Source organism: Trichophyton verrucosum (genome assembly GCF_000151505.1).
Source record: "Trichophyton verrucosum HKI 0517 chromosome Unknown contig00122_1.f1.exp, whole genome shotgun sequence".
In the NCBI taxonomy this organism is placed as follows: Eukaryota; Fungi; Ascomycota; class Eurotiomycetes; order Onygenales; family Arthrodermataceae; genus Trichophyton; species Trichophyton verrucosum.
Genome location: NW_003315554.1, coordinates 1 through 14927, shown reverse-complemented (window position 1 = coordinate 14927; position 14927 = coordinate 1). Strand labels below are relative to the sequence as shown.

General features: G+C 46.4%; 8 protein-coding genes across 8 annotated transcripts; 3 read left to right on the top strand and 5 right to left on the bottom strand.

The window, feature by feature from the left end:
• Positions 1-557: 557 nt before the first annotated feature.
• Positions 558-1415, bottom strand: TRV_01576 (uncharacterized protein; the record flags this gene model as incomplete). Its single annotated transcript, XM_003024180.1, has 1 exon — positions 558-1415. One exon carries the CDS (start codon positions 1413-1415, stop codon positions 558-560), a length of 858 nt encoding a protein of 285 aa, XP_003024226.1.
• A 655-nt stretch (positions 1416-2070) lies between these two features.
• TRV_01575 (uncharacterized protein) lies at positions 2071-2988 on the bottom strand (the record flags this gene model as incomplete). Its single annotated transcript, XM_003024179.1, has 1 exon — positions 2071-2988. One exon carries the CDS (start codon positions 2986-2988, stop codon positions 2071-2073), a length of 918 nt encoding a protein of 305 aa, XP_003024225.1.
• A 766-nt stretch (positions 2989-3754) lies between these two features.
• Positions 3755-4322, top strand: TRV_01574 (uncharacterized protein; the record flags this gene model as incomplete). The annotated part of the gene is made up of 2 exons (XM_003024178.1): positions 3755-4068; positions 4241-4322. The coding sequence occupies 2 exons, from the start codon at positions 3755-3757 to the stop codon at positions 4320-4322; spliced, it is 396 nt and encodes a 131-aa protein (XP_003024224.1).
• A 650-nt stretch (positions 4323-4972) lies between these two features.
• TRV_01573 (pyruvate dehydrogenase complex component Pdx1, putative) lies at positions 4973-6013 on the bottom strand (the record flags this gene model as incomplete). The annotated part of the gene is made up of 2 exons (XM_003024177.1): positions 4973-5844; positions 5941-6013. The coding sequence occupies 2 exons, from the start codon at positions 6011-6013 to the stop codon at positions 4973-4975; spliced, it is 945 nt and encodes a 314-aa protein (XP_003024223.1).
• Positions 6014-6848: 835 nt separating this feature from the next.
• On the top strand, positions 6849-7403 carry TRV_01572 (uncharacterized protein; the record flags this gene model as incomplete). The annotated part of the gene is made up of 1 exon (XM_003024176.1): positions 6849-7403. One exon carries the CDS (start codon positions 6849-6851, stop codon positions 7401-7403), a length of 555 nt encoding a protein of 184 aa, XP_003024222.1.
• Positions 7404-7751: 348 nt separating this feature from the next.
• Positions 7752-11985, bottom strand: TRV_01571 (uncharacterized protein; the record flags this gene model as incomplete). The annotated part of the gene is made up of 5 exons (XM_003024175.1): positions 7752-8154; positions 8227-8534; positions 8595-11481; positions 11654-11747; positions 11808-11985. 5 exons carry the CDS (start codon positions 11983-11985, stop codon positions 7752-7754), a joined length of 3870 nt encoding a protein of 1289 aa, XP_003024221.1.
• Positions 11986-12693: 708 nt separating this feature from the next.
• Positions 12694-13467, bottom strand: TRV_01570 (uncharacterized protein; the record flags this gene model as incomplete). Its single annotated transcript, XM_003024174.1, has 1 exon — positions 12694-13467. The coding sequence occupies one exon, from the start codon at positions 13465-13467 to the stop codon at positions 12694-12696; it is 774 nt and encodes a 257-aa protein (XP_003024220.1).
• Positions 13468-14397: 930 nt separating this feature from the next.
• TRV_01569 (uncharacterized protein) lies at positions 14398-14868 on the top strand (the record flags this gene model as incomplete). The annotated part of the gene is made up of 1 exon (XM_003024173.1): positions 14398-14868. One exon carries the CDS (start codon positions 14398-14400, stop codon positions 14866-14868), a length of 471 nt encoding a protein of 156 aa, XP_003024219.1.
• Between the last annotated feature and the right edge of the window lie 59 nt (positions 14869-14927).

Below are 14927 nucleotides of genomic sequence, written 5' to 3'. Positions count from 1 at the left end.
GGAAGTATACCACTTGGACCCAGATTCTTTATTAATTGTTTCCTTTCTTACAACCGAGCATACCTGGTCTTCAGCCCTTTTCTTTTGCGCATTTAATGAGCCACACGTGACGATCTAACATGGGAACAACGTTCAGCAATTATTTATTTTTTCCCTCATCAGCATTGCACTTTAGGAACGGTGTTCTGTACTCTTTTCAGCATGGGTTTAAAAAAAGAGGCGGGCTGGGTGGAATTGTCTAACTGTATGGTGTTTTATGGAGGGCGTTTGGCAGTCAGGTCATTGCTACCTGTGTCTTTTTATGTCTTATTTTGTTTGGGATCTCTGGGAGGGTATCTAGCTAGGAGAAAAGGCCAAGGGCGCCAGAAGAGCATAGTTCACAACAATAATATGCCTTTAAGATTTGATTATCTGTACAGTTAACTGGAGAGCACCCGTAAACGTAGAAAACTCGGTGTGTGCAAGAGACAGACGCAACCCATGAAACCAAAAGCACTATAACTAGCGTCAAACGGTCCTGTTGCCCTGTTGTCACAAATGGGTCTGTAATTTCAAAGTCATTCTCCTTGGTGATAGCCATATAAACGTCCGAAAAGCTCTGCTTCCATTCTCTCTGCGGCGAAAGGCCCCTCGCAAATCTCGCCCATCATATCCGTACCAGGCGGGAAATCAAATTCAAACCCTAAATCAACCGCACCACGAACGTTGCAGAGCACCGCCTGCTCAAAATGCCAACGTAATAAATCATCATACACTCTATGGGCATCTTCTGGCTGGCGGCAGACCTGGTTGAGAGCAGCTCCATGGTAATCGGTCATGTTCGCAGAAAAGCTGTAAATACGATAGTGGTCATCGGGATTGATAGCAAAGTCATAGCCGTCCCACATCTGGTGGATGTCTGTCCGGAGCAGAAGACCGTTGTTAGGAGAGTTGATTCCCCGGCTGTCCGTGATGATGTTGGAAAACCCGCAGCTTGAGAATATCATCGATAGCGCAAGCGGAAAGACATGGGCAGCCTCAAACCCGCGCCACACACCTACACCAGAACTACGATTCACTTTGCCAGTGACGACACAGCGTCCGTCTCGCTGTCTAACGTCGTGTCGGAAAGATTCATCTCTATCTGTATCGAAAACTGAAAGCGTCCGTCGGTAATATTGCTCATCACTGAGGGTAACATCCTTGCCTGGTATAGTTGAAGATAAAATGTAGTGGCCAGGCTCAATAAGGTCGTCTGTCACAGGCAAAGGAGTCGTTGAGCCGCGTTGAGATATGTCAAATCCACCGCTTGGTCGGAATGCAATGTTGAGAATGTTGAAGAGCTGACGTCGGGTCAGGTTTCTTGCTGCGTGTAGACCTCCCTGGACAACACCAGGACGGGACGCGAATTCAATCCAAAGGTTTCGGTTGTCCATGTTGTGGTTGACTGGTAACCGCCATGTCCGGAGTAGCCGACTCTGGTATGTTTAAGTATCTCTTGCTGGGTATGCTGAATCCTCAGTAGCGAGGTTGTAATCTGCCAGGTGAGTTGCTAAAAGATGAGTAGTTATACATAGGATGTTCAGTGAAGAAGAGAACAAATATAACAACTATTCAGTTATTCACTTTACCAACATGACGCGCATTCACTTGGCAAAAAATAGAAAATGGAGTTTCTTAGATTATCTGTACGTAGATTCATACTTTGTAAGGAGCCATATATTCACACTCCCTCTGATTCCGTAACATATGTTGAGACTCGTATTCGAATGGCGGGACGCAAGGTATATACAATGTGGAAAACTCATCAACTAACTGTCAAAGTCTGCCGCTACACCAAAAGGAGTGAGCCCACACTAATGGTAGGCAGAGCTGAAGTTTGACACTAACTATAAATAATTGAAAATTTACTTTCCAATATTTTGTCGATGATACTCTGTAACTATTCTAGTTCGTTGAGGGCTAAGATTACTGGAATCTCATCTCTCTTCGCACTGCCTTCACACGCTGGATGGATTGAAAGTACCAACATGCTCCTTTTATTTTGAGGAGGCCCTTAAAAAACTGCACTGACTGACTGCTATCATAGAATCATTCCAAGTCCGGTTCATGCTTCTTCAGGAAGGAAACCAAATCTCTAAGCATATTTCCCGAGTACCAATGCCCAAGACCAGCGTATTCCTCCCAAGTAACGTCTACTCCCATCTCACTGAGGCATCTTCGTGCCTCCCTCCCATAGCCAACTGGTACTTTTTCATCCTCAGTTCCGTGAGCAAGGAATAAGGGAATATGCTGAAACGGCAGCTCACGAGGCGGCTGCTCTGGCAAGCTCAGCTCAAGCACCTCCGCCAATGATATCATGGCTTGTACAGGGGGTGGTATGTCATCTTCATCTTTCGCTTGCTCGATAAAGGGATTATCTTCATCAGGCTCTGATGCATGCACTCCATGTACAAAATCCTCCATCTGGTGCCGGAATGGCAACCAGCCACACATCCCAATCGCAGCACCTAACGGGTCCCCATCCCATAGAAGCAATGCCACGAGAGAAGCAGCACAGCCTTGACTGAGGCCCCCAAGGATAACGCGTTTTGCATCACCTCCAAGCAAGGAAATCTCCTCTCTCAATAACTTGTGAAGATATAGGCTCGTCTCTCTTAAGCCATCTGCTGGAAGATATTCACGACGTTGCTTCTCCTGTGGAGTGGTTGCAGGAGGGGTATCTGTGCTCAGTGGCCAATTATCAAACCACTGACTGATAATACTCCGGTTGTAGGCAGCGGCACGACGCTTAGATGCGGTTGGAAAGACAAATTTGGCATGAGGGAAGGCGGATACAAGGGTGTGTTCGGCACCTGTGCTGGTCTGGTCGAGGTGGGAGATCGAAGAGGATAGGAGAATAGGGCCAAATTTAGCAGCATTGGATCCCCGACCATGAAGGAGGATTATAGTACATTGGTGGGAATCTCGTGGTTGGATAACGAGTGGTTCTGGAAAGTTAGAAGTCATAGTTATGAAATGTTGCCTGGCAAGAAAGTAAGTAAAATGTAGCTTAGGTAGCTGTCAGAGAGTATTAAGTAACAATTCGTAGCCAAGATGTTTGCTTGGTTAGTTAGTTAGAAGGTGAGACAAGAACCTAGTTAACTAACTACTAACTAGTTAACTAGTGAACTAATACAAAAGCAACAAGCAAACAATAAGCAAACCATGTAATAGAACTTGCTTTTCTAAATTCTCAGGGTAGTAAAGTGAATATAGCTAGCTGGATAATTATTCAATGAGATTACCTAGCTATGTACTTATTTAATGAGTAGATAACTATGGCTTTCACTCTAGAATCATGACAATATTCTACCTACTGCATGGGTTGGATAGTTACTATTTTAATATATATTCAATGTACGACTAACTAAGAAATATATAGAAGAAATATCATTTGAATCATTTTTTTTCATTATAAATTAGTTGACTGGATAGTTAAACTGGATAATTAACTTGCCAATCTCGGTCCCCTCGTGCTCGACTTCGAAGATATATAAAGCTAGTAAAAAGATAGAGGCCTAGATATGCCACTCTGTAGCAAATTCGGTACGTCTCGAAGTCCGTTACTATGTCTTACAACCCTACCCTTCCGATTGACATCTTTGTCTGTTACGGGAAACAGCGGGATGCACTTTATCCGCACTGGATGTTGATGGGTTGTTCGCGAAATGCGGCTCTTGCGACTTGGTATCACTCCACCGGCGGGCCGACCCGCCATAAACCTTATTCGGTGATGATCCAGGCTGGCAAGCCAGTCGACAGCCCTGGCATCCAGTCCCGGGAGTATCTGGGCAGTGTCGATCCAAAGCATAGCAGGAAGATCACAGCCGCTGCCAATCGTGTGCCTGCTCAGCAGTGTCAAAAGTACGTTGTTGCTCTTATCGCGGAACTGGAGAAACAGCAACTCTTGCCCTGTGGGCATGCTGCGAGGTTAAACCGTGAAGTCCAGATGTCTGCCACTGCTCGTGACTACGCACAGCAGCATCCAGTGCCACCACCGCAGATTGTTTCTCCGAATTCAAGTGCTCAGCCAATCTCGTCGGTTGGGTTAGGGAAATCTAGGCCACCTCATTTGAGAATCCAATTTTCCTATAAGTAATTCGTGCACTGGAACTAACTATTCCATGATTAGGTTACCAAAGACCTACTCCATAATCCGTATAGAGATGATAATTCCATTACATCAACTAATTAATCAGCCATGTAGCAAATGTAATAGATATGGATGGCTCGATGATGAAGAGAGCGGAGACATGCAATACGTGCAATTGAATGGCCGACAAAGCCAAAAACAGCTCTAAATAATAACTATCGTCTGACATTCAGTTCAACTTCATATGAGAGTGAGTAGGCGAATACTTCGTAATACCATCCATCATGACCTCAGCTACTTAGTGACCGGCCTGAAATCAGCCGCGGCATGTTCAGCCAAACAGAAGGGCCAAGTAGTTCATGGTGTTTCTAAGGCTTGATAGTGAGAATATAATATGTATTAGGGGTGATCTCACATTCAAGTTGGCATGGAGGTGGAGCAGGGTCTGGGCTTACTTGCTGTCGCATTGAGTGGAGACGAAATATAACTACATGGGGGAACAAGCATTGAGATCGTGACCCACTCATTTTGATGCTGCATCTCGTATCTTGGTTAAGGATCGGACGAAATTCCAACCATGCCTATATCGGCTTCTAGTTTTTGATAGCTGTCATGTTCTTCTTGCTGGTGAGCCAGGGAACTTAGTTGAGGTATTACCGAATGCTCAAGTGTAGAGTTATACTGAAATTGGTAGGGACAAGACAGTTTAACAAAAAAGAAAAAAAAAACACCCCATCCCTGGTAAACTGTATCTTTGGACATAAAAGCGAGTAAAGAAACTATAAATAAATAAATAATACATCGAGAAGTATACAAAGCTGGGAAGAAACAAACGAGCAAGAGCAGAGCTGTTCTGCTTTAAAGAGCCAATAGCTGGGCTGGCTCTTCCTCTAGAAGAACTTGCATCTTCTCTAAGAAGGCCATAGCACGAGCCTCCTCGTGTTCAGGAATCGTCAGGCTAAATATACTTGTGTTCCTGTCCTCCTCTACCTCAGCTGTCCTGGTCACATTTCTCTTTGAAGCTGGTGACCGGCCAGTCAGAACGTCGATGATATCATCCGTGGATTTGCGCAGGCTTTGCTGACTCTCTTCAGAGCTAGAATAGAACTCAGAGGGAGAAACAATCTCTGGGAGGTAGTCTCCTCGGGAGAAAGCCATCTGTTTAGAAGCAGAGGGCTTGTGGCCTAGGATCTCGTCAAAGAGAGCTGATGACCGCTGCTTCTCGCTGGGCTTAACTGGTAGGTTCTCATTCGCGATATCAGCTGCGCGAGAAACGAAAGTCGCCAGTGGTATCTCAACTCCCACAGAAGATTGGATCCGTCGTCGAACAGAGATGAGTTTGGAGAAAGACACGGGGACTGCAATTTTGGTTTCAAACACAGACCCTGCCGCCTCTTCTGATCTTGACCCTGCAGTCTTCTCCTCCACCTGTATCTGCTCCTCCTGGGGTGCTGGAGCAGCTGGCGATGGGGCCTGAGGAGCAGCTATCTTGATATTGCTTAGGTCTAGTCGCGAGTTCTTTGCAAGCTGTGAGGCCAGGTCGGCAGGGTAGCCGGCCGCAATTGTACCCAGGTAGGATAGCACGTCTCCTTTTAGTATTCGGCCATTCGGTCCCGTAGCAGTAATCTTAGACACATCATTTGATGGGATATTGTTTTGTTTGAGCAATTGCGCAACGGAGGGATAAAGCGGATAAGATAAGTTCGGTTGTTGAGCAGCGGTTTGGACACCTGTAGCAGACCGTCAGTCAGCCAGTGTCCCCCATATCTCCTCTCGGTGGTCTCCTGCCTGCCACCCGCCACATAATCAAGAAAATGATAACTTACATCTCACAGAATAGTAGCCATTGCTGGTCTGGCGAAGTGGTGACCGTCTCGCAAGGGCCGAAAGATTTGCCATGGCAGTTTCGCGTGCTTACCGGCGACTCGGGTCTGCTGGCGGGAGGCTCTATGCCCAGGATCTTCGGCTATGAAGGGATAGATTGGGGTTTATCTAGCAAGCAATCCTCATTCCAGACTGCTGTTGCTGTCCTGCTGCCGCTGCTCCTCGTTAGTGAAGTTGTTGAGCGTGAGACGTCTTTTGGTGCCTCGGAAGGATGGTTTTGGCTTGGCGTTGTTGAGCTGCGAAAAAAAAAGAACAAAAAACACCTGATTTTAACATCTTGAGCGCTATCACCACTGCGTCAATTACTAGGTATTGAAATAAAATATCCACAAAAGAGGAGGAGAAGAGGGACAGAAGCGAAGGAGAGTTGGTTCTCTGGAGGTAAGCGAGAAACGCCTACCAATGGCTCCGAGGACTCATTGCAATGATTATGCTGCACAATATTGTTTGTTAGCCACTGATTAAACTGCTCGCTGACCACATGCAAGCGAATAGTGATGCTCTCGCCATGCTCTTCCGGTCGATAACAGTTCAATTGGCCCTATCGCGGCAAATACGGCCCCTAAATCCTTGTTCCACTTCGCCATATTCGTTGTATAGGCAGGCAGCTCGGCAGTCACGGTACTATGCCACAAGCCAACCACCCCCTCTACGGACAAATGCCGTCAAATCAAAAGTGAAAGCTCCAGAGTTATCTTTAAAATCTCCTTCTCCGTCATCGGGAGCGCCCAATAAATTTCGCAGATTCGAATGGGAGGTTTCTAAACATCAGGGGCCTGTCTGCCTGTTCCGCGCCCCCAAACAACGATCTTATATCATCGGTGCATACACTACAGCTTCGTTCTGCTACATGTATGCAGGCTATAACTTCTATACCTCTTCCATAGATCCGGTATTAAAGATCCAATGGTGGCAAGAACTGCTTTTTGGCGGTATTTGTTTCGTCATGGCGATCATGGGTACCGTCTTCTTCCGCCGTGGCTTCGGTTTGATTTCCCAGATCAACGCTGCAAACCTCAACGGTAAAACGCAGATATCAATAAAGGTCAGGCGTATGCTTCCGTTTATGAAACAACGCGAGCTTACCCTGGCGCCTTCGGAGCTCTCTATTTCACAGAAAGTAACCGTGAGTGAAACGGAGCTTACCAAGGCCGGCTGGTCGGAGTCGCAGCAGCGATTTGCGCGCCAGCGGGCTCTGGATAATACTCCCTTCTTCAAGATGCCAGTTCAGAAGACGAGTTTGGCCATTTTCAGGGCTTTTTCGAATGCCCGGCGTTTATTTACCCAGGAGCATTTTGTTTATGTCAACATAAAGGGGCAGAAGAGTACATTGCGTCTGGATGCCCTTGGCTCTTTTTCTCCCGAGTTCCATATGCTGCAAAAGGCAGTTGTGGAGGTAGTATAAAATTGCTTCGTGGCGATTCAGACTACTTAATCTATCATGTATTATACCTGTTGGGCTTTCAATGTACTTCAGCCGATTTGAACTTGTATCATTATGCTGGTCGGTGTTCTGGGATTCTTCGGAGGTGAAACTCTTGGACGCATTTGAACGCTATCTACTAGGGGCATAAACGTGGAGGAGGGTTACATATGACATAAATATACAATAAACATGGCAAGCGTCAATAAAGTAAACCAAGGAGCATATGAGCTGTGATTGAATGTTGGGCCAGTAACCGAGTCGACATGGGGTCGTGGAGACATGCAGTTCGAAATTACCGGTATTTGCGTAGCTACGAATAGTTAGACACTAACTTTCAAAATCGAAGGGAACAATCAAACTTACATCCAGCGTCAATGCCTTGCTGCTATTCGCGGCCTGATCTCGGTAAATACCAACAAGAGCCTCACTAACTTGGAATAGCCCAGTCTTCAGACTGATAACGATAAACTGCATTCCAGGCGCGGCATGGTCACGAATGTAATTAGCAATCCTGGAGACGTTAGCGTTATCAAGAGCGGCATCTACTTCGTCCAGAACGAAGAATGGAGAAGGTTGGTAAGAATGAATGGCGAAGAGTAAGGCTAGTGCAGCCATCGTTTTCTCTCCTCCAGAGAGGTGTTCCATGTCACGGAATCGCTTCAGGGGTGGCATTGCATGGTATTTGATGCCATCCAGATAAGGCTCCTCAGAATCTTCAATATCCAGGTATCTATTTATTACATATGTTAGCATGTACAGTCTAGGAAGTTGTGTTCATGTAATAAGTGTTAGCTGCACTCACGCTTTTCCACCCATTGGATAACTCTCTGTCCGAGTGAGATCACGATAGATCGGCTCTATCTGTTCTGATATATGGGTGAACGCTTTGTTGAACAGTTCAGACCGTCGCTGCATAACTTCTTCAAAGTCGTCTTTGGCTTTCCTAGCACGTTTGCGGGAGTCTTCAAAGTCCTTCTCGATAGTACGTAATTTACTCTCAACGCCTTCGAGACGTTCAATGGCACGCATGTTCGGCGCCATTTTATCCAATTCATTATTAAGTGATCTCACGCGTTCTTGAAGCTCTTCCTCAAGTTTATCATCAGATTCCTGCGGTTGAAAATGTCAGTTAAGTCTGTTGGATCCTTTTCGATAAAACGTAAGGCATACCTCTTTCAAAGAGTCACCCAATGATAAAAAATCAACCTCTATACCAAAGTCTTGTACAACATGGTTTTGTGGAACTGGATTATTCGAATCTTCATCAATCTCCATTGCATCAGGATCAGGCTGCACTAGCTCGTCGATGGGGAGTTTATCAAGTGGTTCTGAATCCGCTGTCAAAGGTATGTTGATGTCTTCCAGTTTGCAACGCCTTATCAATGTGTATCGACCGGAAGAATGACGCTGCACATCAGCTTCTAGCCCACTGATAGTCTTCAGGGTAGCCTCCACATTCTTGCTGCGTCGCTGAAGCTCTCGCCGTTGCTGTGCGAGCTTCTCAGACGATTCAGAAAATAGATTTTGTTGATCCTGGAGGGTCTCGTTCAACGATGCCAATTCGTCGTTGAGTTCATCTAGTCGTTCTTGAATGGATCCACGTTCGGCTTCAAGCTCAGCAATCATAGCCTCATCCTTTTGTGACTGCGTCTTGAGGCTATCTATCCGCATTTCAGTGGCCTGGAGTCTCTGCTTCTCAAAGCTAAGCTGGTTTTCAATCTTTGTCTTTTGAGTAGTAAACTGTAGCTTCTTTTCAGCAGCCTCCTCTTGAAGAGAGCCCTGTTGGGCGTCATATTCCTGAATATTCTTGTATCCCAGCCTCTTGCAGAAGTCACGGTAGACCTTATCTTCAACCTCGGTGACAGAGCTTTGGATCTCTTCAATTGATTGATCGAGGCTTTCGAGCAAAGCCGACTTTTCGCGATACTTAGGTTGGACGCTCTTTATCTGGCGTTTGGCGAAGTCAACTTCACTTGATTTGCTCTCTAGATTCTTTTCGAGAGCGCTCAGTTCATCCCTGGAGTATGCAAGGCGCTGTTCTAAACCGGTGAGCTGGCCCTGAAGGGACTCTTCTTCGGATCCTCTACGATGCGCCTTGGGAAGATTAGCCAAATCTGCCATCAGCTTGTCCTTTAGCTTGTTGAGGTTGGCGATTTCCGTATCTTCCCAGCGTTTGGCATTGCGCTGTCCCGGACCACGACCACCAGTCATCAAGCCTCCCTTGTGGATAACGGTACCATCCAGCGTCACGGCCTTCGCCTCGACTCCTTTCTCGTAGCACAGGTATTTAGCAGTTGCTAGATCGTCGCAAACTATTGAATTCCCGCAAGCATACGTAATGGCGCGTGAGACAGAGCTATCAAAGTCGACTGTTTCAATTGCCGGACGCATGGCACGATGCATACCCTTCAAATTAGAGTTGAGTGCCTTGACCTGAATAGTCTCAAGAGGAATAAACGTAGCTTGACCCGCACGCTGATCACGGAGATGCTGGATGCATTCCTTTGCGGTCTTTTCGTTATCAACGACAATTGCATCAAAATGGCGTCCTAGCACAGTGCTCACTGCCTCGGCATATTTCTTCTGCTTAGGCTGGCATAGCTCACTCACACGGCCTTTGACACCCGGGAAGATACGTTTCAAAGTAGCAATCATCTCTTTAGTGCGCTGCTCCTTTTCACTTTGCTGTCGTCCATCATCTGCCTCCAGCAGCTTCTTCAAGGTGACCTGGAGCTTTTCTTCGAGTTCAGTTCGCATCTGGGCAACTCGTAGACGCTCCGAGGTAAGACTATTGAGTTCCTTCTTGGTAGCATCAATTTCCTTGCTTGTAGATTTGATTGTTGCAGCTATGGCAGCCTTGCGTTCGAGTATATGATCCATATCAGTCTGTAAGTTCTTTGCTTGCCATTCCACGCTCTCAAGGTTGCTTTTCATGTTGTTAACTGCCTCCGCATCAGCCTTTCTCTGGCGCTTCAAATTATCCAACTTTAACTGTGTGCTGGATGATCGCTTGCTGACTTCTTCCTTGAGCCTGCTATACTCCTGAAGATCAGCATCAGTTAATTGGATTCCTTTGACGGCAATGGTTTGCTTCCATTCGTTCTCCCATTGGCTTTGGGCTTTCTCGACAACTTTAAGATCCTTTTCAAGCTGTTTCACTGTCTTTGCCTGCGACAGGGCTTCTTTGGACACTTCATCTACCCGCGAGGCATACTTTGCCACCTTTTTGCCAGTTATCTCAATCTTTTCATTGATGGGGACGAGGGAGTTTGTAGTTTCTTCGATTTCCTTTTCTTTCATTTTGATTCCCTTTTCCGCTCTTGAGACATCTCTGCCGACCCGGGCGTGTTCAACCTTGGCATCCTCAAGATTCTTTTCGTACTTTTCAACCCCCCGACGGAACTCTTTCAGCTCATCCTGGTATTTCTGGATCTCTGCACTTGACTCTACAATCAAGCGCTGGAAGTGGAATAGTTTCCAGAGGATGTGAGTGATGATGGCCTGGTCACGTTCCTCAGCCTTGCGGGCGTATGTCTCAGCTTCCCGTTTCTGTTCCTGATACTGTTTAATCTCTGAGTTGATGCCTCGGCGACGGTTGAGTTGGAAGTTGAGGTGCTCGGCGGCCTCTTCTTGCTCAGCCTTTAGTCTCTCGTAGTCGGCTTTACTTTCCAGACTTCCAGAGATTTGTTCAATCAGCCGTGTAAGGTCCTTGGGAGACTGCGAAGCAATAGACTCAACGTCACCCTGGAAGACGAGGAAGTTGCGTGCTTTAATCAATATGTTCTCTGCTTCCAATGCGTCATTGTACTGCTGAGCTGTGACCACGCGGTTGTTGATGCGGTATTCACTAACACCCTGACTCGTGATGGAGCGTTTCCACTGCTGTTCCTCACCAGCATCGTCCTCATAAACGGCCATGACCCAGGCGGACTTGGGATCATTTCTCTCTGCCGGCTCCTCCGCAACCTCACCGTTCTGGGCCCCAGACTCCCCCGCTGCCGGGTCTTTGGAGGCCGAGCCATCGTCATTAATCTTCGCAGTGCGTAGAACACGGCCCCTGTAGACTAAGTCACGAAGGTGGGTGGATCGCAAATGGGACGACTTGATTCCGAGGACGAAGGAGATCGCGTCCATCCTATATAGATCAGCTTAGCCATCTTCCCTTTCCCTCGTTGTGTATTTTTTACTATTTTTCTTCCTTGCCCCATCTATAATAGGAGTAGGCTTACGAGTTTGACTTGCCGGACCCATTGGGCCCAATAATTGAAGTGAAATACGCATCGCCAAAGAGGAGCGTGTGATGACCCTTGTAGGACTTGAAATCTGCAGTGACAGTTAGCAAAGAAACGCTGCTCGGCTGAATGGGCAATGGACCTCACTTACTGAAGAGCTCGAGGCGGATCAGCTTCCCCATGGCGACCTCCCTTGCTGCCTCTACTTCCTCTTGGGTTATCTCGTCGTGGCTCGGTATTTGATGGTTATCGATCTTCTCGTTCGTCTTTTCTCCTCCTTCACTTTGGACTATCAAAAGCGCGTCGCGTGAGTCACGTGAACATTCCATTGGCTTAGTAATTTATTACATCATCCATTGTATTAGTCAGTAGTTTTTAACCAAAACTTTAACTTCAATGCTGGAAGCAACCTCCACTAGCTTCTTGTCAAAAACTTCAGCTCTGCCTACTATTCATTAGTAGTGTGGGATCACTCCTTTTAGTGTAGTTGCAGGCTTTGACCCTTATCTTTTAATCAGCATATGAATCTGCAATACCGGCATATTGATGTTACAACTGAGAGCAATCCGAACTCTGAGCTGAAGAGGCCAATCAATTCTATGGGCGTATTCATTGGCATGATAACTACATGTTCAAGGCCGATCCTGCACCCTACCATTACTTCTGCAATTTCTCTGGTGTAGTAACAAGTTATATATGCGTTCGCACATAACTATAGAAGCTGACGGGGTCGGGCTTGTGATCAAAGGATCTCCGTCAGTATCCCGTAGCCTCAATTTACTGTTTGTATACTTCTTTACGCTAACTATGTTTCCAGTCTACCTAGTTCTAGAGCTTTTACAGGGGCTTGAAGAAAATGGAAATAGACGAGGTAAGGTTACATAAAGTCCGTCTTAAACTACCCTGTGGATGTTTTCCTAACAATATTATTATGAATGATTTTCGACAACCATGAGGGTTCAGTTTGTACATGATTCAGCCCAATGTAGAGTGGTATTGTTTGACTAGGGGATATAATATAAATAATAAATAAGATGTTATATGTTTGGTTTAGGAGGTTCTGCTGCATGCTTGATGTGTTCATGCCTCCTTAAGGCATCCTCAGCAGCTTCAAAACCCCGTTCATTAGCCAGCTCAGCGGCTGTCAAACCATCTTCATCCACCATATCTAGATGAACCGGGTATTGTAGTAGCAGTGTCACTGCTTCAATATGGCCTCCCTGGACAGCCCAATGCATAGGAGGGTATCTTCCGTGGAAACCAACCATGGCGTAAAATGGATATTTTGTCACCTCATTGACGTCGGCTCCTCGGTCCAACAGTAACCGCATAATTTCCAGGTTTCCTTTGATTGCTGCAATATGGAGTGCTCCCGTATTTTGAATATCTGCTCCAGCATCAAGGAGGTCAACCACAAACCCGGGCCTGAAGGAGACGGCAACCCCCAATGGGGCCAAATAGATACCCAAGTTGTTGATATTCGGGTTTGCTCCCAAGCTCAGCAGGTGTCGAGCCAACGGAAATTTGTTGTGGTAAATGGCATTTATCAGGGGAGAGCCACCGTATCCATACGAGATGTTGATATTGCAGCCGCCATCTACCAGCACTTGGTATGTAGAAATGCCTCCCTTGCCCGATATGGCTGCCCGGTTTACGAATATGGAGTATTTAAGGTTGGGATAGTCTTTGACCAGACTGGCAAGGTCCTCCACCTGGCCTCCGCGAGCAGCATCAACGGCAGCCTCAACAATAGGTTGAGGTGGTGGAGCGTGATATTCAGTAAAGTAGTTAAGTGTAGAGAATTCCTTCATAGCTCGTAAAAGTTTCGATCACGGATAGATATTTCTAGTTGGGGATAGGTCATTCCGCATGAAAAACTCCGAGTGCTGGAGAACGGAACGGCTAAAACAGAGCAAAGGTGCCAACAATATATCGTCCCCTGGGAATTATTAAAGGCAGATGATAAAGCAAGGTTAAGGCTTTGTCATGTATATGGTGAGCATATTGTCTAGGGGACTCTCCCTGCATGTAGATGAATCAGCTGGCTGTTAGGCCCGGCGTAACTCCCTACTTATAACAGCTAATTTAACTCAACGGCATGATCTTCACCCCAACTACTTACCAGGAGGAGCTAACCGCTTGTGAAAGCATTTACTACCATAGCTAACTAATAAGGATGCTGGTCTATTGGGAATAATGATTAATGATTACATTCGCTGTTACGGATTTCAAAACATGAGGAAGATGTGACTAACGGCGACACATATAGATCGGTACTCTGCAAACTTGGTAATCAGGAAGAGGTCTTACAGTCAGGGCAGGGAGTGCGAGCATACTTATTCAATGTCGACTTCAAAGGTGTTGAATAATGGTATAAGTCAAGACATTCCAGCCACAAATGAATAGATGTATGTACATTTCTCGTGTCGTTGGAATAAAACAGCATTAGCAACAGGACAACACCGTAAATCATCCGGCTATCGTCCTTTCCTCCATTACACAAGGATAAAATGCGAATCAAGATGAGGCGGCCTCAGACTCCACGGATCCATATGTCTTTTATTCTGCTTGTTTGTCTCTGCGTACAATGGCTCCCGGTTTTCGCCTTACCATCGTCGGGCAATTTCACATCCACACCCACACGTTATCATCGTCATTATCACCACCACCACCACCATCATCGGCTAGAAAAACGTGTCCTCAGCCCACCTCTCCCCACGACAGAGTACGCAAAGACAAAGATGAAGCCTGGAACGCCGCATAAGGATAAAGCTATATTTTATACAGCAAGAACCCTATTCTCGGCGCTTCACCTCATTCAACGATTTAATGGCCAGGGGATTTCTGACACTGACAATGGCGAGAAAGTGATGGACATGGAGGGCGGCCCTTTTGCAGAATCAACTAAGTTATTTCTCAATGACAAAGATACCTGGGACGATGATGAGAAGGATATCGCTGTAGGCCAGGTGTCACGAGCATTTGCTGAGCGTGCAAAGGGCATTGTGCGGGTGGTATTTCCAGAGGACTATTCGCCTCATATCAGGCCCAACACCTGGACTGAATACGAATGGCCTGCACTTAAAGAAAACCCGGACGTGACCAAGGTGCTCGCTTGGTGGGTAAAGAAAGGCGGGGACGAACCCATGGGTGACGGCACAGAAATCTGGCCGTGTGATATGACGACCGACCCTAGACGACAGCCGTTTTAGCACAAAGAGCTCAGTACTGTACGATATATCGGGAGATAGAGTTGGAAGAGAAAATTAAA